Source organism: Salmo trutta, chromosome 4, assembly GCF_901001165.1.
Source record: "Salmo trutta chromosome 4, fSalTru1.1, whole genome shotgun sequence".
Lineage (NCBI taxonomy): Eukaryota > Metazoa > Chordata > Actinopteri > Salmoniformes > Salmonidae > Salmo > Salmo trutta.
The window spans coordinates 71483209-71510810 of record NC_042960.1 but is presented as its reverse complement, the minus strand read 5'-3'; the positions used below and the strand labels follow the sequence as shown (position 1 = coordinate 71510810).

The window sequence follows — 27602 nt, the reverse complement described above, 5'->3', positions numbered from 1 at the left end:
AGACATTGCAGCAGATACCGTGGGAGACAGTGCAGCAGATATAGTGGAAGACAGTGCAGCAGATACCGTGGAAGACAGTGCAGCAGATACCGTGGGAGACAGTGCAGCAGATACAGTGGAAGACAGTGCAGCAGATACAGTGGAAGACATTGCAGCAGATACCGTGGGAGACAGTGCATTTGCGGTACCCAGACGGGATAGTAGGAACCGAGGGAGAAAGGAAAGGTATCAATATTGGATCGGGGACCTCGCCTTCATTTTTTGGGATTCAAGATGGGCAACAGAGATGACGAGTATGATTACTTATTCAAAGGTAAATCAGACCAAAACGTTACCTGTCCATAAAAAAAATTAACTTCGTCATGGTTTCATACGAGCTAGCTAGTGCTAGTGGTTGCCAGGCTATGCTAGCGCTTGATGCTAATCTACGTTAGCCGCTAGCTAGCTACACATTTCGCAGTAAAGTTAAACGTCAGCTTGATATCTTTTTTGAAGTAAAATGAGTGCGTTTGGATATGATTTTGTGTTATACACATATTAGGCTATTGTCTTTTTAATATTCATTTTTAATAATGTTAACATAAATCCGCTGATAATTCTGTCTTTTAATTTGTTGGCTAGCTAGTTAGCTAGCTAGCTAGCGTCAGGAAATAACCAGATAGTTAAACATCCTCAGCAGCTAGCTAGATAACCAGCGACTTGGTCAAATTACCACAATTTAGTTACTGAAACCATAACTAGTTGCTCCAACTACCTTTATTTTACATTTTTAAATAACGTTATGCGATGTCATTCATGTAAATGTTTTTGTTACAGAAGACGTGTACTAAATACCGCCTTATAGGTAACTAGATATCTACTATATATATGTCTATATATATATATATATATGCTTGTGAAAGACCCGACGCTTAAAACACAACAACATTATCATCATGACATATATGATAAAATGAGTTGTTCCCTTTGTGGAGTAATTACTAGGACCATGGCCTTTCCTCGCTGGAGGAATGTGACTCTGAGCATTTTTTATTTATTCAGTATTTTATGATCTCAATCACGAGAATGTCATAGCACTGAATTTAGACCTTTTTTATTGGTGTTTTTAACCTGGAATATAGACTAGTCCTACCTCGATGTCTAGTTATCCAATGAGGATATACTTTGACATGTCAAGCACAAAGGAATAATGTGTGTCTGTAGTCGGAAACCATGGAACTGGGGTTGTAGCTACAGGCTGTGTATTTATTACTCATTTCTGTATAACCGGTATACCACACATATAGCCCAGCAAACACACCTTATTCATTAAGGCTCATAATGACTGATATATACCACACATATAGCCCAACAAACACACCTTATTCATTAAGGCTCATAATGACTGATATATACCACACATATAGTCCAACAAACACACCTTATTCATCAAGGCTCATAATGACTGATATATACCACACATATAGTCCAACAAACACACCTTATTCATTAAGGCTCACGATGTAGTCCAACAAACACACCTTATTCATCAAGGCTCATAATGACCGATATACCACACACATATATAGCCCAACAAACACACCTTATTCATTAAGGCTCATAATGACCGATATATACCACATATATAGCCCAACAAACACACCTTATTCATCAAGGCTCATAATGACCGATATATACCACATATATAGTCCAACAAACACACCTTATTCATCAAGGCTCATAATGACCGATATATACCATATATATAGTCCAACAAACACACCTTATTCATTAAGGCTCATAATGACCGATATATACCACATATATAGTCCAACAAACACACCTTATTCATTAAGGCTCATAATGACCGATATATACCACATATATAGTCCAACAAACACACCTTATTCATTAAGGCTCATAATGACCGATATATACCACATATATAGCCCAACAAACACACCTTATTCATCAAGGCTCACGATGTAGCCCAACAAACACACCTTATTCATCAAGGCTCACGATGTAGCCCAACAAACACACCTTATTCATTAAGGCTCATAATGACCGATATATACCACATATATAGCCCAACAAACACACCTTATTCATCAAGGCTCACGATGTAGCCCAACAAACACACCTTATTCATCAAGGCTCACGATGACCGATATATACCACATATATAGCCCAACAAACACACCTTATTCATTAAGGCTCACGATGTAGCCCAACAAACACACCTTATTCATTAAGGCTCATAATGACCGATATAACACATATATAGTCCAACAAACTAGAGGTTGACCGATTTAGGGCCGATTTTCAAGTTTTCATAACAATCGGTATTCTGCCTTTTTTTCGACGCCGATTACATTGCACTCCATGAGGATCCTGTGTGGCAGGCTGACTACCTGTTATGCGAGTGCAGCAAGGAGCCAAGATAAGTTGCTAGTATTAAATTGATCATATAAAAAAAACTATCAATCTTAACTACACATGGTTGATGATATTACTAGTTGAACTAGCTTGTCCTGCGTTGCATATAATCAAAGCGGTGCCTGTTATCATCAAATCACAGCCTACTTCAACTTCGCCAAACGGGTGTTGATTTAACAAAAGTGCATTCGCGAAAAAAGCACTGTCGTTGCACCAATGTACCTAGCCATAAACATCGACGCCTTTCTTAAAATCAATATACAAGTATATATTTTTTAAAACCTGCATATTTAGTTAAAAGAAATGCATGTTAGCAGGCAATATTAACTATGGAAATTGTGTCCCTTCTCTTGCGTTCAGTGCAAGCAGAGTCAGGGTATATGCAGCAGTTTGGGCTGCCAGGCTCGTTGCTAACTGTGAAGACTATTTCTTCATAACAAAGACCGTAATTAATTTGCCAGAATTTGACATAATTATGACATAACATTGAAGGTTGTACAATGTAACAGCAATATTTAGACTTATGGATGCCACCCGTTCGATAAAATACGGAACGGTTCCGTATTTCACTGAAAGAATAAACGTTTTCTTTTCGAGATGATAGTTTCCTGATTCGACCATATTAATGACCAAAGGCTCGTATTTCTGTGTGTTATTATGTTGTAATTAAGTCTATGATTTGATAGAGCAGTCTGACTGAGCGGTGGTAGGCAGCAGCAGGCTCGTAAGCATTCATTCAAACAGCACTTTACTGCGTTTGCCAGCAGCTTTTAGCAATCCTTGAAGCACAGCGCTGTTTATGACTTCAAGCCTATTAACTCCCGAGATTAGGCCGGCAATGCTAAAGTGCCTATAAGAACATCCAATAGTCAAAGGTATATGAAATACAAAATGGTATAGAGAGAAATAGTCCTATAATTCCTATAATAACTACAACCTAAAACTTCTTACCTGGGAATATTGAAGACTCATGTTAAAAGGAACCACCAGCTTTCATATGTTCTCATGTTCTGAGCAAGGAACTTAAATGTTAGCTTTTTTACATGGCACATATTGCACTTTTAATCCAACACTGTTTTTGCATTATTTAAACCAAATTGAACATGTTTCATTATTTATTTGAGACTAAATTGATTTCATTTATATATTATATTAAGTTAAAATAAAAGTCTTCATTCAGTATTGTTGTAATTGTCACTATTACAAATATATATACAAATCGGCCGATTAATCGGTATCGGCTGTTTTTGGTCCTCCAATAATCGGTATCGGATTTGAAAAAAAAATCATAATCAGTCGACCTCTACAACAAACACACCTTATTCATCAAGGCTCATGATGGGTATCAGCGTGCATCTCTCATTGACGTGTGTGTGTGTGTGTGGGCCACTTGTTCTACAATTTGAATTAGCCTCGAGACCTTTAGTGCTTCAGGGTGTCCTATAACTGGCTAGAGCCAGTGTGTGAACATTGTTGGTCATTGTTGAGAACAGGAACAATAGAAATGCCCTTAAGACACATGGTGATGTGCTAACAGAGTTAGACCTCAGTTCACTGACTGTTCTGCTGCTGATTTAAGTATAAACTAACGATGACATTACATTAGCCCAGGTTTGGATCTGAGGATCTCTGAACACTGTAGACGACGTGCTTCCTGAAGCCCTTACGCACATTCCATGACCGAACGTTCTAAGAATGTGGGAAGTAGTATAATGCATAGAGCCTATTCTGCTTCCTGTTCCACATCATAATGCATAGAGCCTATTCTGCTTCCTGTTCCACATCATAATGCATCAGAGCCTATTCTGCTTCCTGTTCCACATCATAATGCATAGAGCCTATTCTGCTTCCTGTTCTACATCATAATGCATAGAGCCTATTCTGCTTCCTGTTCTACATCATAATGCATAGAGCCTATTCTGCTTCCTGTTCCACATCATAATGCATAGAGCCTATTCTGCTTCCTGTTCTACATTATAATGCATAGAGCCTATTCTGCTTCCTGTTCCACATCATAATGCATAGAGCCTATTCTGCTTCCTGTTCCACATCATAATGCATAGAGCCTATTCTGCTTCCTGTTCTACATCATAATGCATAGAGCCTATTCTGCTTCCTGTTCTACATTATAATGCATAGAGCCTATTCTGCTTCCTGTTCTACATTATAATGCATCGGTGCCTATTCTGCTTCCTGTTCCACATCGTAATGCATAGAACCTATTCTGCTTCCTGTTCTATATTATAATGCATAGAGCCTATTCTGCTTCCTGTTCCACATCATAATGCATAGAGCCTATTCTGCTTCCTGTTCTACATTATAATGCATAGAGCCTATTCTGCTTCCTGTTCCACATCATAATGCATAGAGCCTATTCTGCTTCCTGTTCCACATCATAATGCATAGAGCCTATTCTGCTTCCTGTTCCACATCATAATGCATAGAGCCTATTCTGCTTCCTGTTCCACATCATAATGCATAGAGCCTATTCTGCTTCCTGTTCTACATTATAATGCATATAGCCTATTCTGCTTCCTGTTCTACATTATAATGCATCGGCGCCTATTCTGCTTCCTGTTCTATTTTAGATTCTTCAAAGTAGCCACCCTGTGCCTTGACATCTTTGCACATTCTTGGCATTCTCTCAACCAGCTTCACCAGGAATGCTTTTCCGACAGTCTTGAAGGAGTTCCCACATATGCTGAGCACTTGTTTGGCTGCTTTTCCTTCACTCTGCGGTTCAACTCATCCCAAACCATCTCAATTGGGTTGAGTCGTGTAATTGTGGAGGCCAGGTCATCTGACGCAGCACTCCATCACTCTCCTTCTTGGTCCAAATAGCCCTTACACAGCCTGGAGGTGTGTTGGGTCATTGTCCTGTTGAAAAACAAGTGATAGTCCCACTAAGCGGCCTGGAGGTTGTGTAATATGTGTTACTTCACAGGTTAGAAGTCTTCACTATTATTCTACAATGTAGAAAATAGTACAAATAAAGAAAAACCCTGGAATGAGGTGTGTTGAAACTGTTGACTGGTACTGTGTGTGTGTGTGTGTGTGTGTGTGTGTGTGGTGTGGTGTGGTGTGTGTGTGTGTGTGTGGTGTGGTGTGTGTGTGTGTGTGTGGTGTGGTGTGTGTGGTGTGGTGTGTGTGGTGTGTGGTGTGGTGTGGTGTGTGTGTGTGTGTGTGTGTGTGTGTGTGTGTGTGTGTGTGTGTGGTGTGGTGTGGTGTGTGTGTGTGTGTGTGTGTGTGTGTGTGTGTGTGTGTGTGTGGTGTGTGTGTGTGGTGTGTGTGCGGTGTGTGTGTGTGGTGTGTGTGTGTGCGGTGTGTGTGTGTGTGGTGTGTGTGTGGTGTGTGTGTGGTGTGTGTGTGTGTGTATATGTGTAATATAACAATGATTGTGTCTGAGTGGATTAATAAAGTTGTTTTATTTTTTACTTCAGTTTGTTTGAGTAAAAACTTTCTGAAAACTACATTGTTGGTTAAGGGCCTGTAAGTCAGCATTTCACTGTGAGGTCTACTACACCTGTTGTATTCAGCATTTCACTGTGAGGTCTACTACACCTGTTGTATTCAGCATTTCACTGTGAGGTCTACTACACCTGTTGTATTCAGCATTTCACTGTGAGGTCTACTACACCTGTTGTATTCAGCATTTCACTGTAAGGTCTACTACACCTGTTGTATTCAGCATTTCACTGTCAGGTCTACTACACCTGTTGTATTCAGCATTTCACTGTGAGGTCTACTACACCTGTTGTATTCAGCATTTCACTGTAAGGTCTACTACACCTGTTGTATTCAGCATTTCACTGTGAGGTCTACTACACCTGTTGTATTCAGCATTTCACTGTGAGGTCTACTACACCTGTTGTATTCAGCATTTCACTGTGAGGTCTACTACACCTGTTGTATTCAGCATTTCACTGTGAGGTCTACTACACCTGTTGTATTCAGCATTTCACTGTGAGGTCTACTACACCTGTTGTATTCAGCATTTCACTGTGAGGTCTACTACACCTGTTGTATTCAGCATTTCACTGTCAGGTCTACTACACCTGTTGTATTCAGCATTTCACTGTGAGGTCTACTACACCTGTTGTATTCAGCATTTCACTGTGAGGTCTACTACACCTGTTGTATTCAGCATTTCACTGTGAGGTCTACTACACCTGTTGTATTCAGCATTTCACTGTGAGGTCTACTACACCTGTTGTATTCAGCATTTCACTGTGAGGTCTACTACACCTGTTGTATTCAGCATTTCACTGTGAGGTCTACTACACCTGTTGTATTCAGCATTTCACTGTGAGGTCTACTACACCTGTTGTATTCAGCATTTCACTGTAAGGTCTACTACACCTGTTGTATTCAGCATTTCACTGTGAGGTCTACTACACCTGTTGTATTCAGCATTTCACTGTGAGGTCTACTACACCTGTTGTATTCAGCATTTCACTGTGAGGTCTACTACACCTGTTGTATTCAGCATTTCACTGTGAGGTCTTTCACTGTGAGTCTACTACCTGTTGTATTCAGCATTTCACTGTGAGGTCTACTACACCTGTTGTATTCAGCATTTCACTGTAAGGTCTACTACACCTGTTGTATTCAGCATTTCACTGTGAGGTCTACTACACCTGTTGTATTCAGCATTTCACTGTGAGGTCTACTACACCTGTTGTATTCAGCATTTCACTGTAAGGTCTACTACACCTGTTGTATTCAGCATTTCACTGTGAGGTCTACTACACCTGTTGTATTCAGCATTTCACTGTGAGGTCTACCTACACCTGTTGTATTCAGCATTTCACTGTGAGGTCTACTACACCTGTTGTATTCAGCATTTCACTGTGAGGTCTACTACACCTGTTGTATTCAGCATTTCACTGTGAGGTCTACTACACCTGTTGTATTCAGCGTTTCACTGTGAGGTCTACTACACCTGTTGTATTCAGCATTTCACTGTGAGGTCTACTACACCTGTTGTATTCAGCATTTCACTGTGAGGTCTACTACACCTGTTGTATTCAGCATTTCACTGTAAGGTCTACTACACCTGTTGTATTCAGCATTTCACTGTGAGGTCTACTACACTTGTTGTATTCAGCATTTCACTGTAAGGTCTACTACACCTGTTGTATTCAGCATTTCACTGTGAGGTCTACTACACCTGTTGTATTCAGCATTTCACTGTAAGGTCTACTACACCTGTTGTATTCAGCATTTCACTGTGAGGTCTACGACACCTGTTGTATTCAGCATTTCACTGTGAGGTCTACTACACCTGTTGTATTCAGCATTTCACTGTAAGGTCTACTACACCTGTTGTATTCAGCATTTCACTGTGAGGTCTACTACACCTGTTGTATTCAGCATTTCACTGTGAGGTCTACTACACCTGTTGTATTCAGCATTTCACTGTAAGGTCTACTACACCTGTTGTATTCAGCATTTCACTGTGAGGTCTACTACACCTGTTGTATTCAGCATTTCACTGTAAGGTCTACTACACCTGTTGTATTCGCACATGTGACAAATAACATTTTGATTTGATTGAATTGACTCTAACCTGTCTCTCTGTCCCAGTGGTGTTGATAGGAGACTCTAACCTGTCTCTCTGTCCCAGTGGTGTTGATAGGAGACTCTAACCTGTCTCTCTCTCTCTGTCCCAGTGGTGTTGATAGGAGACTCTAACCTGTCTCTCTGTCCCAGTGGTGTTGATAGGAGACTCTAACCTGTCTCTTTCTCTCTGTCCCAGTGGTGTTGATAGGAGACTCTAACCTGTCTCTCTGTCCCAGTGGTGTTGATAGGAGACTCTAACCTGTCTCTCTGTCCCAGTGGTGTTGATAGGAGACTCTAACCTGTCTCTCTGTCCCAGTGGTGTTGATAGGAGACTCTAACCTGTCTCTCTCTCTCTGTCCCAGTGGTGTTGATAGGAGACTCTAACCTGTCTCTCTGTCCCAGTGGTGTTGATAGGAGACTCTAACCTGTCTCTCTCTCTGTCCCAGTGGTGTTGATAGGAGACTCTAACCTGTCTCTCTGTCCCAGTGGTGTTGATAGGAGACTCTAACCTGTCTCTCTCTCTGTCCCAGTGGTGTTGATAGGAGACTCTAACCTGTCTCTCTCTCTGTCCCAGTGGTGTTGATAGGAGACTCTAACCTGTCTCTCTCTCTGTCCCAGTGGTGTTGATAGGAGACTCTAACCTGTCTCTCTCTCTGTCCCAGTGGTGTTGATAGGAGACTCTAACCTGTCTCTCTCTCTGTCCCAGTGGTGTTGATAGGAGACTCTAACCTGTCTCTCTCTCTGTCCCAGTGGTGTTGATAGGAGACTCTAACCTGTCTCTCTGTCCCAGTGGTGTTGATAGGAGACTCTAACCTGTCTCTCTGTCCCAGTGGTGTTGATAGGAGACTCTGGTGTGGGGAAGAGTAACCTGTTGTCTCGTTTCACCCGGAATGAGTTCAACCTGGAGAGTAAGAGCACCATCGGGGTGGAGTTTGCCACCCGCAGTATCCAGGTGGATGGGAAGACCGTGAAGGCTCAGATCTGGGACACAGCTGGCCAGGAGAGATACCGGGCTATTACGTCAGCGTGAGTACACACACACACACACACACACACACACACACACACACACCAGGGATGTAATGATTCACTGTTACTGATTTGAAAAGTTAAAACAAGACAGCATCGGTCCACGGTCCCCAAACCATCCAAATGTATCATGCATCGGTCAGAAAATCTAAAATACATTTTTCCTGAATACAAAATGTATTCAAACGTTACGAATCACCATTTTGTGTTGTTGCTCATACTACTGGGGGGGGTTCAGCTTCACACGCTGACCAATACGATGTAGGGGGGGGGTTCAGCTTCACACGCTGACCAATACGATGTAGGGGGCGGGTTCAGCTTCACACGCTGACCAATACGATGTAGGGGGGGGGGGGGGGGGGGGGGGGGTTCAGCTTCACACGCTGACCAATACGATGTAGGGGGGGGGGGGTTCAGCTTCACACGCTGACCAATACGATGTAGGGGGGGGGTTCAGCTTCACACGCTGACCAATACGATGTAGGGGGGGGGGGGTTCAGCTTCACACGCTGACCAATACGATGTAGGGGGGGGGCGGGTTCAGCTCCACACGCTGACCAATACGATGTAGGGGGCGGGTTCAGCTTCACACGCTGACCAATACGATGTAGGGGGGGGCGGGTTCAGCTTCACATGCTGACCAATACGATGTAGGGGGGGCAGGTTCAGCTTCACACGCTGACCAATACGATGTAGGGGGGGCGGGTTCAGCTTCACACGCTGACCAATACGATGTAGGGGGGGCGGGTTCAGCTTCACACGCTGACCAATACGATGTAGGGGGGGCGGGTTCAGCTTCACACGCTGACCAATACGATGTAGGGGGGGCGGGTTCAGCTTCACACGCTGACCAATACGATGTAGGGGGGGCGGGTTCAGCTTCACACGCTGACCAATACGATGTAGGGGGGGCGGGTTCAGCTCCACACGCTGACCAATACGATGTAGGGGGCGGGTTCAGCTCCACACGCTGACCAATACGATGTATTGGGGGGGCGGGTTCAGCTTCACACGCTGACCAATACGATGTAGGGGGGGCGGGTTCAGCTTCACACGCTGACCAATACGATGTAGGGGGGGGGGGTTCAGCTTCACACGCTGACCAATACGATGTAGGGGGGGCGGGTTCAGCTTCACACGCTGACCAATACGATGTAGGGGGGGGGCGGGTTCAGCTTCACACGCTGACCAATACGATGTAGGGGGGGCGGGTTCAGCTTCACACGCTGACCAATACGATGTAGGGGGGGGGGGGGGGGTTCAGCTTCACACGCTGACCAATACGATGTAGGGGGGGGCGGGTTCAGCTTCACACGCTGACCAATATGATGTAGGGGGGGGCGGGTTCAGCTTCACACGCTGACCAATACGATGTAGGGGGGGGGGTTCCTATCTTGGATGTTTGTGCGCCATCTTCAGTATTCAAATAGTTCAATATTAGGTTGTTACTTAATGAATAAAGACTTTGTAATTTGCTAGGTTATTGTTATCTATACATGGTGGAAAATTATGTTTTTTCCCAAATTTAAAAATAATTTACCGGAGACGACTCACCTGGATATTCCTCCTGAACGGGGCTTACAATAGATTCTGTTTTGATTGTTCAGGTTCACCATCAGCGGTGTTAAAAGCAAAACGAATCAGTATATATGGTAATTTTTAGATATACAGTATAAACTTGATTTGTTTTTATATTGAGGACAGAAAGCTCTTTTCCAAGGCGGTCAAAGCAGCAGGAGGAGGAAAGAAACTCGCTTAACTTCAAAAAACGGTCAAAACCATTTGATTTTGAGAAGGGCGTGAAGTCCAACGTTGTGCTATATATTGATTTGCTCTCATAGCTGATTTGTTAATGATGATAAATAATAATTATACATTTTTAGTAGCTCAAACACTTAAAGCGGAAATCAGCAGTTGAAGCAATACCAAAAAGTTGAGGAGATGGGCCCGGAGAAATTTAACCACTCTCAAATTCATTGACGGAGCTATGGAAGCAAGGACTGACCATCCATGATATCAACATTACAGTTATAACCATGTTATGAGGCTATACAGGACTGACCATCCATGATATCAACATTACAGTTATAACCATGTTATGAGGCTATACAGGACTGACCATCCATGATGTCAACATTATAGTTATAACCATGTTATGAGGCTATACAGGACTGACCATCCATGATGTCAACATTATAGTTATAACCATGTTATGAGGCTATACAGGACTGACCGTCCATGATATCAACATTATAGTTATAACCATGTTATGAGGCTATACGGGACTGACCATCCATGATATCAACATTATAGTTATAACCATGTTATGAGGCTATACGGGACTGACCATCCATGATATCAACATTACAGTTATAACCATGTTATGAGGCTATACGGGACTGACCATCCATGATATCAACATTATAGTTATAACCATGTTATGAGGCTATACGGGACTGACCGTCCATGATATCAACATTATAGTTATAACCATGTTATGAGGCTATATGGGACTGACCATCCATGATATCAACATTATAGTTATAACCATGTTATGAGGCTATACGGGACTGACCATCCATGATATCAACATTATAGTTATAACCATGTTATGAGGCTATACGGGACTGACCATCCATGATATCAACATTATAGTTATAACCATGTTATGAGGCTATACAGTATTTGTTTACATTTGTATTGTTTACAAACATTGGAGTAAAACAAGCTTATATTTTGTGTTCTGATGGGGAACAACGGCTGAACTGAGCTCATGAAGTTTTATATTCTTCAAGAATCAACGGGTAAATTTAGTTTATTGATCATCATATTTATAAATCCCAAAATGGATGCAGCAAATTCAGATTGCCCCTTTTTAATCAGAAAAAAATACAAGTTAATTTGGGGGGACCCAAAACATGGGGGGGGGGGCAGTTTAGCCTAATCTGATAGTGGTAGTGGGGTGGTAGATGTCTAGTCTCCATTATGGCTCTAATCTGATAGTGGTAGATGTCTAGTCTCCATTATGGCTCTAATCTGATGGTGGTAGATGTCTAGTCTCCATTATGGCTCTAATCTGATAGTGGTAGTGGGGTGGTAGATGTCTAGTCTCCATTATGGCTCTAATCTGATAGTGGTAGTGGGGTGGTAGATGTCTAGTCTCCATTATGGCTCTAATCTGATAGTGGTAGATGTCTAGTCTCCATTATGGCTCTAATCTGATAGTGGTAGTGGGGTGGTAGATGTCTAGTCTCCCTTATGGCTCTAATCTGATAGTGGTAGTGGGATGGTAGATGTCTAGTCTCCCTTATGGCTCTAATCTGATAGTGGTAGATGTCTAGTCTCCATTGTGGTTCTAATCTGATAGTGGTAGTGGGGTGGTAGATGTCTAGTATCCATTATGGCTCTAATCTGATAGTGGTAGATGTCTAGTATCCATTATGGCTCTAATCTGATAGTGGTAGATGTCTAGTATCCATTATGGCTCTAATATGATAGTGGTAAATGTCTAGTCTCCCTTATGGTTCTAATCTGATAGTGGTAGATGTCTAGTCTCCATTATGGCTCTAATCTGATAGTGGTAGATGTCTAGTCTCCATTATGGCTCTAATCTGATAGTGGTAGTGGGGTGGTAGATGTCTAGTCTCCCTTATGGCTCTAATCTGATAGTGGTAGATGTGTAGTCTCCCTTATGGCTCTAATCTGATAGTGGTAGATACCTAGTCTCCATTATGGCTCTAATCTGATAGTGGTAGATGTGTAGTCTCCCTTATGGCTCTAATCTGATAGTGGTAGTGGGGTGGTAGATGTCTAGTCTCCATTATGGCTCTATTCTGATAGTGGCAGATGTCTAGTCTCCCTTATGGCTCTAATCTGATAGTGGTAGTGGGGTGGTAGATGTCTAGTCTCCATTATGGCTCTAATCTGATAGTGGTAGTGGGGTGGTAGATGTCTAGTCTCCCTTATGGCTCTAATCTGATAGTGGTAGATGTCTAGTCTCCCTTATGGCTCTAATCTGATAGTGGTAGATGTCTCCCTTATGGCTCTAATCTGATAGTGGTAGATGTCTAGTCTCCCTTTTGGCTCTAATCTGATAGTGGAAGTGGGGTGGTAGATGTCTAGTCTCCATTATGGCTCTAATCTGATAGTGGTAGATGTCTTGTCTCCATTATGGCTCTAATCTGATAGTGGTAGTAGGGTGGTAGATGTCTAGTCTCCCTTATGGCTCTAATCTGATAGTGGTAGTGGGGTGGTAGATGTCTCCTTTATGGCTCTAATCTGATAGTGGTAGATGTCTAGTCTCCATTATGGCTCTAATCTGATAGTGGTAGTGGGGTGGTATATGTCTAGTCTCCATTATGGCTCTATACTGATAGTGGTAGATGTCTAGTCTGCATTATGGCTCTAATCTGATAGTGGTAGTGGGGTGGTAGATGTCTCCATTATGGCTCTAATCTGATAGTGGTAGTGGGGTGGTATATGTCTAGTCTCCATTATGGCTCTAATCTGATAGTGGTAGATGTCTAGTCTCCATTATGGCTCTAATCTTATAGTGGTAATGGGGTGGTAGATGTCTAGTCTCCATTATGGCTCTAATCTGATAGTGGTAGTGGGATGGTAGATGTCTAGTTTCCATTATGGCTCTAATCTGATAGTGGTAATGGGGTGGTAGATGTCTAGTCTCCATTATGGCTCTAATCTGATAGTGGTAGTGGGGTGGTAGATGTCTAGTCTCCATTATGGCTCTAATCTTATAGTGGTAGTGGGGTGGTAGATGTCTAGTCTCCCTTATGGCTCTAATCTGGTAGTGGTAGATGTCTACTCTCCATTATGGCTCTAATCTGATAGTGGTAGTAGGGTGGTAGATGTCTAGTCTCCATTATGGCTCTATTCTGATAGTGGTAGATGTCTAGTCTCCCTTATGGCTCTAATCTGATAGTGGTAGATGTCTAGTCTCCCTTATGGCTCTAATCTGATAGTGGTAGTGGGGTGGTAGATGTCTAGTCTCCATTATGGCTCTAATCTGATAGTGGTATTGGGGTGGTAGATGTCTAGTCTCCCTTATGGCTCTAATCTGATAGTGGTAGATGTCTAGTCTCCCTTATGGCTCTAATCTGATAGTGGTAGATGTCTCCCTTATGGCTCTAATCTAATATTGGTAGATGTCTAGTCTCCCTTTTTGCTCTAATCTAATAGTGGAAGTGGGTGGTAGATGTCTAGTCTCCATTATGGCTCTAATCTGATAGTGGTAGATGTCTTGTCTCCATTATGGCTCTAATCTGATAGTGGTAGTAGGGTGGTAGATGTCTAGTCTCCCTTATGGCTCTAATCTGATAGTGGTAGTGGGGTGGTAGATGTCTAGTCTCCATTATGGCTCTAATCTGATAGTGGTAGTAGGGTGGTAGATGTCTAGTCTCCATTATGGCTCTAATCTGATAGTGGTAGTAGGGTGGTAGATGTCTAGTCTCCATTATGGCTCTAATCTGATAGTGGTAGATGTCTAGTCTCCCTTATGGCTCTAATCTGATAGTGGTAGTGGGGTGGTAGATGTCTAGTCTCCATTATGGCTCTAATCTGATAGTGGTAGTGGGGTGGTAGATGTCCAGTCTCCATTATGGCTCTAATCTGATAGTGGTAGATGTCTAGTCTCCATTATGTCTCTAATCTTATAGTGGTAATGGGGTGGTAGATGTCTAGTCTCCATTATGGCTCTAATCTGATAGTGGTAGTGGGATGGTAGATGTCTAGTATCCATTATGGCTCTAATCTGATAGTGGTAGTGGGGTGGTAGATGTCTAGTCTCCCTTATGGCTCTAATCTGGTAGTGGTAGATGTCTACTCTCCATTATGGCTCTAATCTGATAGTGGTAGTAGGGTGGTAGACGTCTAGTCTCCATTATGGCTCTATTCTGATAGTGGCAGATGTCTAGTCTCCCTTATGGCTTTAATCTGATAGTGGTATTGGGGTGGTAGATGTCTAGTTTCCATTATGGCTCTAATCTGATAGTGGTAGTGGGGTGGTAGATGTCTAGTCTCCCTTATGGCTCTAATCTGATAGTGGTAGATGTCTAGTCTCCCTTATGGCTCTAATCTGATAGTGGTAGATGTCTCCCTTATGGCTCTAATCTGATAGTGGTACATGTCTAGTCTCCCTTTTGGCTCTAATCTGATAGTGGAAGTGGGGTGGTAGATGTCTAGTCTCCATTATGGCTCTAATCTGATAGTGGTAGATGTATTGTCTCCATTATGGCTCTAATCTGATAGTGGTAGTAGGGTGGTAGATGTCTAGTCTCCCTTATGGCTCTAATCTGATAGTGGTAGTGGGGTGGTAGATGTCTAGTCTCCATTATGGCTCTAATCTGATAGTGGTAGTGGGGTGGTAGATGTCTCCCTTATGGCTCTAATCTGATAGTGGTAGTGGGGTGGTATATGTCTAGTCTCCATTATGGCTCTTTTCTGATAGTGGTAGATGTCTAGTCTGCATTATGGCTCTAATCTGATAGTGGTAGTGGGGTGGTATATGTCTAGTCTCCATTATGGCTCTATTCTGATAGTGGTAGATGTCTAGTCTGCATTATGGCTCTAATCTGATAGTGGTAGTGGGGTGGTAGATGTCTCCATTATGGCTCTAATCTGATAGTGGTAGTGGGGTGGTAGATGTCTAGTCTCCATTATGGCTCTAATCTGATAGTGGTAGTGGGATGGTAGATGTCTAGTTTCCATTATGGCTCTAATCTTATAGTGGTAGTGGGGTGGTAGATGTCTAGTCTCCCTTATGGCTCTAATCTGGTAGTGGTAGATGTCTACTCTCCATTATGGCTCTAATCTGATAGTGGTAGTAGGGTGGTAGATGTCTAGTCTCCATTATGGCTCTATTCTGATAGTGGGAGATGTCTAGTCTCCCTTATGGCTCTAATCTGATAGTGGTAGTGGGGTGGTAGATGTCTAGTCTCCATTATGGCTCTAATCTGATAGTAGTATTGGGGTGGTAGATGTCTAGTCTCCCTTATGGCTCTAATCTGATAGTGGTAGATGTCTAGTCTCCCTTATGGCTCTAATCTGATAGTGGTAGATGTCTCCCTTATGGCTCTAATCTGATAGTGGTAGATGTCTAGTCTCCTTTTTGGCTCTAATCTTAAGTGGAAGTGGGGTGGTAGATGTCTAGTCTCCATTATGGCTCTAATCTGATAGTGGTAGATGTCTAGTCTCCCTTATGGCTCTAATCTGATAGTGGTAGTAGGGTGGTAGATGTCTAGTCTCCATTATGGCTCTAATCTGATAGTGGTAGTGGGGTGGTAGATGTCTAGTCTCCATTATGGCTCTAATCTGATAGTGGTAGTGGGGTGGTAGATGTCTAGTCTCCATTGTGGCTCTAATCTGATAGTGGTAGTGGGGTGGTAGATGTCTAGTCTCCATTATGGCTCTATTCTGATAGTGGTAGATGTCTAGTCTCCCTTATGGCTCTAATCTGATAGTGGTAGTGGGGTGGTAGATGTCTCCATTATGGCTCTAATCTGATAGTGGTAGTGGGGTGGTAGATGTCTAGTCTCCATTATGGCTCTAATCTGATAGTGGTAGATGTCTAGTCTCCATTATGGCTCTAATCTGATAGTGGTAGATGTCTAGTCTCCATTATGGCTCTAATCTGATAGTGGTAGTGGGGTGGTAGATGTCTAGTCTCCATTATGTCTCTAATCTGATAGTGGTATATGTCTAGTCTCCATTATGGCTCTAATCTGATAGTGGTAGATGTCTAGTCTCCATTATGGCTCTAATCTGATAGTGGTAGTGGGGTGGTAGATGTCTAGTCTCCATTGTGGCTCTAATCTGATAGTGGTAGATGTCTAGTCTCCATTATGGCTCTATTCTGATAGTGGTAGTGGGGTGGTAGATGTCTAGTCTCCATTATGGCTCTAATCTGATAGTGGTAGTAGGGTGGTAGATGTCTAGTCTCCATTATGGCTCTAATCTGATAGTGATAGTAGGGTGGTAGATGTCTAGTCTCCATTATGGCTCTAATCTGATAGTGGTAGATGTCTAGTCTCCCTTATGGCTCTAATCTGATAGTGGTAGTGGGGTGGTAGATGTCTAGTCTCCATTATGGCTCTAATCTGATAGTGGTAGTGGGGTGGTAGATGTCCAGTCTCCATTATGGCTCTAATCTGATAGTGGTAGATGTCTAGTCTCCATTATGTCTCTAATCTTATAGTGGTAATGGGGTGGTAGATGTCTAGTCTCCATTATGGCTCTAATCTGATAGTGGTAGTGGGATGGTAGATGTCTAGTATCCATTATGGCTCTAATCTGATAGTGGTAGTGGGGTGGTAGATGTCTAGTCTCCCTTATGGCTCTAATCTGGTAGTGGTAGATGTCTACTCTCCATTATGGCTCTAATCTGATAGTGGTAGTAGGGTGGTAGACGTCTAGTCTCCATTATGGCTCTATTCTGATAGTGGCAGATGTCTAGTCTCCCTTATGGCTTTAATCTGATAGTGGTATTGGGGTGGTAGATGTCTAGTCTCCATTATGGCTCTAATCTGATAGTGGTAGTGGGGTGGTAGATGTCTAGTCTCCCTTATGGCTCTAATCTGATAGTGGTAGATGTCTAGTCTCCCTTATGGCTCTAATCTGATAGTGGTAGATGTCTCCCTTATGGCTCTAATCTGATAGTGGTACATGTCTAGTCTCCCTTTTGGCTCTAATCTGATAGTGGAAGTGGGGTGGTAGATGTCTAGTCTCCATTATGGCTCTAATCTGATAGTGGTAGATGTATTGTCTCCATTATGGCTCTAATCTGATAGTGGTAGTAGGGTGGTAGATGTCTAGTCTCCCTTATGGCTCTAATCTGATAGTGGTAGTGGGGTGGTAGATGTCTAGTCTCCATTATGGCTCTAATCTGATAGTGGTAGTGGGGTGGTAGATGTCTCCCTTATGGCTCTAATCTGATAGTGGTAGTGGGGTGGTATATGTCTAGTCTCCATTATGGCTCTTTTCTGATAGTGGTAGATGTCTAGTCTGCATTATGGCTCTAATCTGATAGTGGTAGTGGGGTGGTATATGTCTAGTCTCCATTATGGCTCTATTCTGATAGTGGTAGATGTCTAGTCTGCATTATGGCTCTAATCTGATAGTGGTAGTGGGGTGGTAGATGTCTCCATTATGGCTCTAATCTGATAGTGGTAGTGGGGTGGTAGATGTCTAGTCTCCATTATGGCTCTAATCTGATAGTGGTAGTGGGATGGTAGATGTCTAGTTTCCATTATGGCTCTAATCTTATAGTGGTAGTGGGGTGGTAGATGTCTAGTCTCCCTTATGGCTCTAATCTGGTAGTGGTAGATGTCTACTCTCCATTATGGCTCTAATCTGATAGTGGTAGTAGGGTGGTAGATGTCTAGTCTCCATTATGGCTCTATTCTGATAGTGGGAGATGTCTAGTCTCCCTTATGGCTCTAATCTGATAGTGGTAGTGGGGTGGTAGATGTCTAGTCTCCATTATGGCTCTAATCTGATAGTAGTATTGGGGTGGTAGATGTCTAGTCTCCCTTATGGCTCTAATCTGATAGTGGTAGATGTCTAGTCTCCCTTATGGCTCTAATCTGATAGTGGTAGATGTCTCCCTTATGGCTCTAATCTGATAGTGGTAGATGTCTAGTCTCCTTTTTGGCTCTAATCTTAAGTGGAAGTGGGGTGGTAGATGTCTAGTCTCCATTATGGCTCTAATCTGATAGTGGTAGATGTCTAGTCTCCCTTATGGCTCTAATCTGATAGTGGTAGTAGGGTGGTAGATGTCTAGTCTCCATTATGGCTCTAATCTGATAGTGGTAGTGGGGTGGTAGATGTCTAGTCTCCATTATGGCTCTAATCTGATAGTGGTAGTGGGGTGGTAGATGTCTAGTCTCCATTGTGGCTCTAATCTGATAGTGGTAGTGGGGTGGTAGATGTCTAGTCTCCATTATGGCTCTATTCTGATAGTGGTAGATGTCTAGTCTCCCTTATGGCTCTAATCTGATAGTGGTAGTGGGGTGGTAGATGTCTCCATTATGGCTCTAATCTGATAGTGGTAGTGGGGTGGTAGATGTCTAGTCTCCATTATGGCTCTAATCTGATAGTGGTAGATGTCTAGTCTCCATTATGGCTCTAATCTGATAGTGGTAGATGTCTAGTCTCCATTATGGCTCTAATCTGATAGTGGTAGTGGGGTGGTAGATGTCTAGTCTCCATTATGTCTCTAATCTGATAGTGGTATATGTCTAGTCTCCATTATGGCTCTAATCTGATAGTGGTAGATGTCTAGTCTCCATTATGGCTCTAATCTGATAGTGGTAGTGGGGTGGTAGATGTCTAGTCTCCATTGTGGCTCTAATCTGATAGTGGTAGATGTCTAGTCTCCATTATGGCTCTATTCTGATAGTGGTAGTGGGGTGGTATATGTCTAGTCTCCATTATGGCTCTAATCTGATAGTGGTAGTGGGGTGGTAGATGTCTAGTCTCCATTATGGCTCTAATCTGATAGTGGTAGTGGGGTGGTAGATGTCTAGTCTCCCTTATGGCTCTAATCTGATAGTGGTAGTGGGGTGGTAGATGTCTAGTCTCCATTATGGCTCTAATCTGATAGTGGTAGTGGGGTGGTATATGTCTAGTCTCCTTTATGGCTCTAATCTGATAGTGGTAGATACCTAGTCTCCATTATGGCTCTAATATGATAGTGGTAGATGTCTAGTCTCCATTATGGCTCTAATATGATAGTGGTAGATGTCTAGTCTCCATTATGGCTCTAATCTGATAGTGATAGATGTCTAGTCTCCCTTATGGCTCTAATCTGATAGTGGTAGTGGGGTGGTAGATGTCTCCATTATGGCTCTAATCTGATAGTGGTAGATGTCTAGTCTCCTTTATGGCTCTAATCTGATAGTGGTAGTGGGGTGGTAGATGTTTAGTCTCCATTATGGCTCTAATCTGATAGTGGTAGTGGGGTGGTAGATGTCTAGTCTCCTTTATGGCTCTAATCTGATAGTGGTAGATGTCTAGTCTCCCTTATGGCTCTAATCTGATAGTGGTAGTGGGGTGGTAGATGTCTAGTCTCCATTATGGCTCTAATCTGATAGTGGTAGTAGGGTGGTAGATGTCTAGTCTCCATTATGGCTCTAATCTGATAGTGGTAGATGTCTAGTCTCCCTTATGGCTCTAATCTGATAGTGGTAGTGGGGTGGTAGATGTCTAGTCTCCATTATGGCTCTAATCTGATAGTGGTAGATGTCTAGTCTCCATTATAGCTCTAATCTGACATTGGAAGTGGGTAGGTGCTAGTAGGTGTGTCCAAACTTTTGACTTGTACTGTACATCATTTACACAGTAACAGTACATACACCAGGGATAATTCTGGACATAAAATACTGTTAAAAACACCTGCAATTGTATTACATTGTGTTAATCTGTTCCAAAATATTCCCATGTATAATAGACATGTACAGTATGTGATTGTATACAAATGTAAAGAAGGTTTTGAAATGATTATGTTTTAGTCAGATGTTTTATCCGTTTGAGCTCCTTGCGGTCAATTTGCAGTCTACAAATTATTGTATTTATGTTCCGGCCCGCTGACCATTCCTCTCAAGAAAGAAAATCGTCTTGCGGCTGAATCTAGTTGATGGTCCCTGACATACACCATAGATTTCCATAACACTTAGTTCTGACATAGCAGTACAGAACAAAGCCATCGCCTCAGTACTGTCAGTTAGATTAGTGTTTTAGTAATGTAGTATTTTAATAACGTAGTGTTTAATAATGTAGTATTTAATAACGTAGTATCAGAATGAACCAGTCCACCTAACATAGATCAGTATTTAATAATGTAGTATTTTAATAACGTAGAATGAACCAGTTCAACTAACATAGATCAGTATTTAATAATGTAGTATTTTAATAACGTAGAATGAACCAGTCCACCTAACATAGATCAATATTTAATAATGTAGTATTTTAATAATTTTAGTATCAGAATGAACCAGTTCAACTAACATAGATCAGTATTTAATAATGTAGTATTTTAATAACGTAGAATGAACCAGTCCAACAAACATAGATCAGTATTTTAATAACGTAGTATTTTAGTAACGTAGTATTTTAATAACGTAGTATCAGAATGAACCAGTTCAACTAACATAGATCAGTATTTAATAACGTAGTATTTTAATAACGTAGTATTTTAATAATGTAGTATCAGAATGAACCAGTTCAACTAACATAGATCAGCGTTTAATAACGTAGTATTTTAATAACGTAGAATGAACCAGTCCACCTAACATAGATCAATATTTAATAATGTAGTATTTTAATAACGTAGTATTTTAATAACGTAGTATCAGAATGAACCAGTCCACCTAACATAGATCAGTATTTAATAACGTAACCCTCTCTATGTCGTCAGGTATTACACATTCTATGATTGTATCACATGTAACTGCTAGTCAATATGAACAGCTCTTCTAGAAAGCATGTCACGTTTGTTTGCTCCTAACTGCTAAAATATATGTATGTGACCGATCGAATTTGATTTGAACCGTCTTCTCTGGTCCACAGGTATTACCGTGGTGCCGTTGGAGCTCTTCTGGTCTACGACATCGCCAAACACCTGACCTATGAAAGCGTGGAGCGTTGGCTGAAGGAGCTGAGAGACCACGCTGACAGCAACATCGTTATTATGTTGGTTGGCAACAAGAGTGACCTGCGCCACCTCAGGGCCGTGCCCACCGATGGGGCACGGGCGTTCGCAGGTCAGTACAGAACCAACCTGGACTGGTTTCAGATCCAACCTGGTCTGGTTTCAGATCCAACCTGGTCTGGTTTCAGATCCAACCTGGACTGGTTTCAGATCCAACCTGGTCTGGTTTCAGATCCAACCTGGTCTGGTTTCAGATCCAACCTGGACTGGTTTCAGATCCAACCTGGACTGGTTTCAGATCCAACCTGGTCTGGTTTCAGATCCAACCTGGTCAAACTGGACTGGTTTCAGTTCCAACCTGGTCTGGTTTCAGATCCAACCTGGACTGGTTTCAGTTCCAACCTGGTCTGGTTTCAGATCCAACCTGGTCTGGTTTCAGATCCAACCTGGACTGGTTTCAGATCCAACCTGGTCTGGTTTCAGATCCAACCTGGACTGGTTTCAGATCCAACCTGGTCTGGTTTCAGAACCAACCTGGACTGGTTTCAGATCCAACCTGGTCAAACTGGTCTGGTTTCAGAACCAACCTGGTCTGGTTTCAGAACCAACCTGGTCTGCTTTCAGATCCAACCTGGTCTGGTTTCAGATCCAACCTGGTCTGGTTTCAGATCCAACCTGGACTGGTTTCAGATCCAACCTGGTCTGGTTTCAGATCCAACCTGGACTGGTTTCAGATCCAACCTGGTCTGGTTTCAGATGTATTTGTTCAGGTCAGTTCAGAACCAACCTGGTCTGGTTTCAGAACCAACCTGGTCTGGTTTCAGATCCAACCTGGTCTGGTTTCAGATCCAACCTGGTCTGGTTTCAGATCCAACCTGGACTGGTTTCAGATCCAACCTGGTCTGGTTTCAGATCCAACCTGGTCTGGTTTCAGATCCAACCTGGTCTGGTTTCAGATCCAACCTGGTCTGGTTTCAGATCCAACCTTGTTCAGGTCAGTTCAGGTTGCTTATTCACTTTTTGCGACGTCGCGGGGAGACCTTGACACTGTGGTGATTGACATGGTTTACCGTTTCCCTCTGTCCCTCAGAGAAGAACGGTTTGTCTTTCCTGGAGACATCAGCCCTGGATTCTACTAACGTGGAGACATCCTTCCAGACCATTCTGACTGGTGAGTGGTCCTCTGTTTGTCTGTGCATTGACTGTTTTCTATAAGGTTTAATACAGTTGTTATATTTTAAACGTTGTATTATGGCACAGGGTTTAACACAGGCCAGAGAATGAGGGACGACACCAGTGGTTGTGTGTTAGGGCGATCATCTCCGCCGCGCCAGGGGCCAGATGAGCTTCCTGAATACCGAATCCCAGCTTAGTTCCGGGGGCCAGATGAGCTTCCTGAATACCGAATCACAGCTGAGGGTCGGGGGGCCAGATGAGCTTCCTGAATACCGAATCACAGCTGAGGGCCAGATGAGCTTCCTGAATACCGAATCACAGCTGAGGTCCAGATGAGCTACCTGAATACCGAATCACAGCTGAGGGTCAGGGGGCCAGATGAGCTTCCTGAATACCGAATCACAGCTGAGGGTCAGGGGGCCAGATGAGCTTCCTGAATACCGAATCACAGCTGAGGGTCAGGGGGCCAGATGAGCTTCCTGAATACCGAATCACAGCTGAGTTCCGGGGGCCAGATGAGCTTCCTGAATACCGAATCACAGCTGAGGGCCAGATGAGCTTCCTGAATACCGAATCACAGCTGAGTTCCGGGGACCAGATGAGCTTCCTGAATACCGAATCACAGCTGAGTTCCAGGGGCCAGATGAGCTTCCTGAATACCGAATCACAGCTGAGGGTCAGGGGGCCAGATGAGCTTCCTGAATACCGAATCACAGCTGAGGGTCAGGGGGCCAGATGAGCTTCCTGAATACCGAATCACTGCTGAGTTCCGGGGGCCAGATGAGCTTCCTGAATACCGAATCACAGCTGAGGGTCGGGGGCCAGATGAGCTTCCTGAATACCGAATCACAGCTGAGGGCCAGATGAGCTTCCTGAATACCGAATCACAGCTGAGGGCCGGGGGGCCAGATGAGCTTCCTGAATACCGAATCACAGCTGAGGGTCGGGGGCCAGATGAGCTTCCTGAATACCGAATCACAGCTGAGGGCCAGATGAGCTTCCTGAATACCGAATCACAGCTGAGTTCCGGGGGCCAGATGAGCTTCCTGAATACCGAATCACAGCTGAGGGCCAGATGAGCTTCCTGAATACCGAATCACAGCTGAGTTCCGGGGCCAGGAGATCTAACTAACTGGCCTTGATGAGGATTGACGTGAGGCTCCTCCTGAAGTCCACTTCCTCTAACTGACCTGACAGAACCAGCCCAGAGTTCTTTCCTTTATCATCTTAACGAGATTCCTTCCATCCGATCTCCTCGCCTCTTTCTCAAAACCCATTGGAGTAGATCGTCAGATGGGAGGGACCTTGGATCTTCTCCTGCAATACGATTGAGGGGAGTTGGTAATGAGGAATCAAGAAAAAGACATTTGAAATGGAGCTTTGGTCCACTGTTCTGCTGTGGATCAACTCCCTTCCTGTGGCCCCTGCCATGCCTGGACTAAAGCACACAGTGTAGTCAAATCAATGTTTCAAAGGGAACGCTTTCCGATTCCATCTGGTGATTGTGTTAGATCATTTCCTGTTTAAGCCGGGAGTAAAGTACTGCAGTAACATGGTAATCTCTCTCTCTCTCTCTCCTGTCTCCTCCTGTCCCTCTCTCTCCCTCCTGTCCCTCTCTCTCTCTCCCTCCTGTCCCTCTCTCTCTCCCTCCTGTCTCTCTCTCTTTGCCTCCTGTCCCTCTCTCTCTCTCTCCCTCCTGTCCCTCTCTCTCTCCCTCCTGTCCCTCTCTCTCTCCCTCCTGTCCCTCTCTCTCCCTCCTGTCCCTCTCTCTCTCTCTCCCTCCTGTCCCTCTCTCTCTCCCTCCTGTCCCTCTCTATCTCTCTCCTGTCTCCTTTCCCTCTCTCTCCCTCCTGTCCCTCTCTCTCTCTCTCTCCCTCCTGTCCCTCTCTCTCCCTCCTGTCCTTCTCTCTCTCCCTCCTGTCTCTCTTCTCTTCCTCTCTTCTCTTCCTCTCTCTCCTTCCGGTCTCTCTTCTCTTCCTCTCTCTCCCTCCTATCTTCCACATCCCCCCCCTCCCTCTCTGCAGAAATCTACCGCATCGTGTCTCAGAAACAGATGTCAGACCGGCAAGACAACAACATGTCGCCAAGCAACAACGTGGTCAACATCCAGGTGCAGCCGACGGAGAATAAACCAAAGATGCAGTGTTGTCAGAGCATCTAACAGCATCACCAATACCACCTGCTACCCCCTTGACCCCCTTGACCCCCAAACCCCCTTCTAAAAGACTGCTTTGGTCCTGTCTGTCTGAGACACAGCTGCATGGCCAGGCTCTATTCTGAGACCCAGCTGCATGGCCAGGCTCTATTCTGAGACCCAGCTGCATGGCCAGGCTCTATTCTGAGACCCAGCTGCATGCCAGGCTCTATTCTGAGACCCAGCTGCATGGCCAGGCTATAGACTGAGACCCAGCTGCATGGCCAGGCTCTATTCTGAGACCCAGCTGCATGGCCAGGCTCTATTCTGAGACCCAGCTGCATGGCCAGGCTCTATTCTGAGACCCAGCTGCATGGCCAGATCTCATTGGTTCCTTAAGGATCCCCAGTCAGGACTATACAGCTGATCCCATTGGTTCCTTAAGGATCCCCAGTCAGGACTATACAGCTGATCCCATTGGTTCCTTAAGGATCCCCAGTCAGGACTATACAGCTGATCCCATTGGTTCCTTAAGGATCCCCAGTCAGGACTATACAGCTGTGTCTGATCCCATTGGTTCCTTAAGGATCCCCAGTCAGGACTATACAGCTGTGTCTGATCCCATTGGTTCCTTAAGGATCCCCAGTCAGGACTACTACAGCTTTTTCTTTCTGCCGTCTTTTATATTATTATATAGCAACGTTTTAATAATCAGACAAACGCTGGACGAATCTTCACAGAAATGTCTTAATATATGATTTACTGTTTTTTTTGTGTTTTGTTTTTAGGTGTTATTTTATTAAATAATTTGAGGTTTGTTTTGTTCACCTGTAAGCTTCAAATTGACTGCACTGTACTCTCATTACCCTGGCTGGCTGTTGTGAATCCCAAATGGCACCCTATTCCCTAATATAGTGCACTACTATTAACCAGAGCCCTTACCCTAACCAGAAGTAGTGCACTATAACAGGAATAGCTTAAGGGACCATTTGGGAGCCTGGTGGTGTGCTGCATAACTAGATAATGTCCTTTCGCTGTGGTAGTAATGCTATAATGCTAATGGTGATAGGCTAGGGATCAGTGTTTAGTAATGCTATAATGCTAATGATGATAGGCTAGGGATCAGTGTTTAGTAATGCTAATGGTGATAGGCTAGGGATCAGTGTTTAGTAATGCTAATGATGATAGGCTAGGGATCAGTGGTAGTAATGCTATAATGCTAATGATGATAGGCTAGGGATCAGTGGTAGTAATGCTATAATGCTAATGATGATAGGCTAGGGATCAGTGGTAGTAATGCTATAATGCTAATGATGATAGGCTAGGGATCAGTGGTAGTAATGCTATAATGCTAATGATGATTGGCTAGGGATCAGTGTTTAGTAATGCTATAATGCTAATGGTGATAGGCTAGGGATCAGTGGTAGTAATGCTAATGGTGATAGGCTAGAGATCAGTGTTTAGTAATGCTATAATGCTAATGATGATAGGCTAGAGATCAGTGGTAGTAATGCTAATGGTGATAGGCTAGGGATCAGTGGTAGTAATGCTAATGGTGATAGGCTAGGGATCAGTGGTAGTAATGCTAATGATGATTGGCTAGGGATCAGTGGTAGTAATGCTAATGGTGATAGGCTAGGGATCAGTGTTTAGTAATGATATAATGCTAATGATGATAGGCTAGGGATCAGTGGTAGTAATGCTAATGGTGATAGGCTAGGGATCAGTGGTAGTAATGCTAATGATGATAGGCTAGGGATCAGTGTTTAGTAATGCTATAATGCTAATGATGATAGGCTAGGGATCAGTGGTAGTAATGCTAATGATGATAGGATAGGGATCAGTGGTAGTAATGCTAATGATGATGGGCTAGGGATCAGTGGTAGTAATGCTATAATGCTAGGGATCAGTGGTAGTAATGCTAATGATGATATGCTAGGGATCAGTGGTAGTAATGCTAATGATGATAGGCTAGGGATCAGTGGTAGTAATGCTAATGATGATAGGCTAGGGATCAGTGGTAGTAATGCTAATGATGATAAGATAGGGATCAGTGGTAGTAATGCTATAATGCTAATGATGATAGGCTAGGGATCAGTGGTAGTAATGCTATAATGCTAATGATGATAGGAAGGGATCAGTGGTAGTAATGCTATAATGCTAGGGATCAGTGGTAGTAATGCTAATGATGATGGGCTAGGGATCAGTGGTAGTAATGCTATAATGCTAGGGATCAGTGGTAGTAATGCTAATGATGATAGGCTAGGGATCAGTGGTAGTAATGCTAATGATGATAGGCTAGGGATCAGTGGTAGTAATGCTAATGATGATAGGCTAGGGATCAGTGGTAGTAATGCTAATGATGATAAGATAGGGATCAGTGGTAGTAATGCTATAATGCTAATGATGATAGGCTAGGGATCAGTGGTAGTAATGCTATAATGCTAATGATGATAGGAAGGGATCAGTGGTAGTAATGCTATAATGCTAGGGATCAGTGGTAGTAATGCTAATGATGATAGGCTAGGGATCAGTGGTAGTAATGCTATAATGCTAATGATAGGCTAGGGATCAGTGCTCTACATAGACAACAATATCCAAGTAACCTATTATTTACAATTA

General features: G+C 43.3%; 1 protein-coding gene across 1 annotated transcript; it reads left to right on the top strand.

The window, feature by feature from the left end:
- Window positions 1-52: 52 nt before the first annotated feature.
- On the top strand, window positions 53-27092 carry LOC115192968 (ras-related protein Rab-11A). Its single transcript, XM_029751954.1, has 5 exons — window positions 53-313; window positions 8811-9006; window positions 21589-21782; window positions 22761-22841; window positions 24871-27092. The coding sequence occupies exons 1-5, from the start codon at window positions 274-276 to the stop codon at window positions 25005-25007; spliced, it is 648 nt and encodes a 215-aa protein (XP_029607814.1). The 5' UTR covers window positions 53-273; the 3' UTR covers window positions 25008-27092.
- The last annotated feature ends 510 nt before the right edge of the window (window positions 27093-27602 follow it).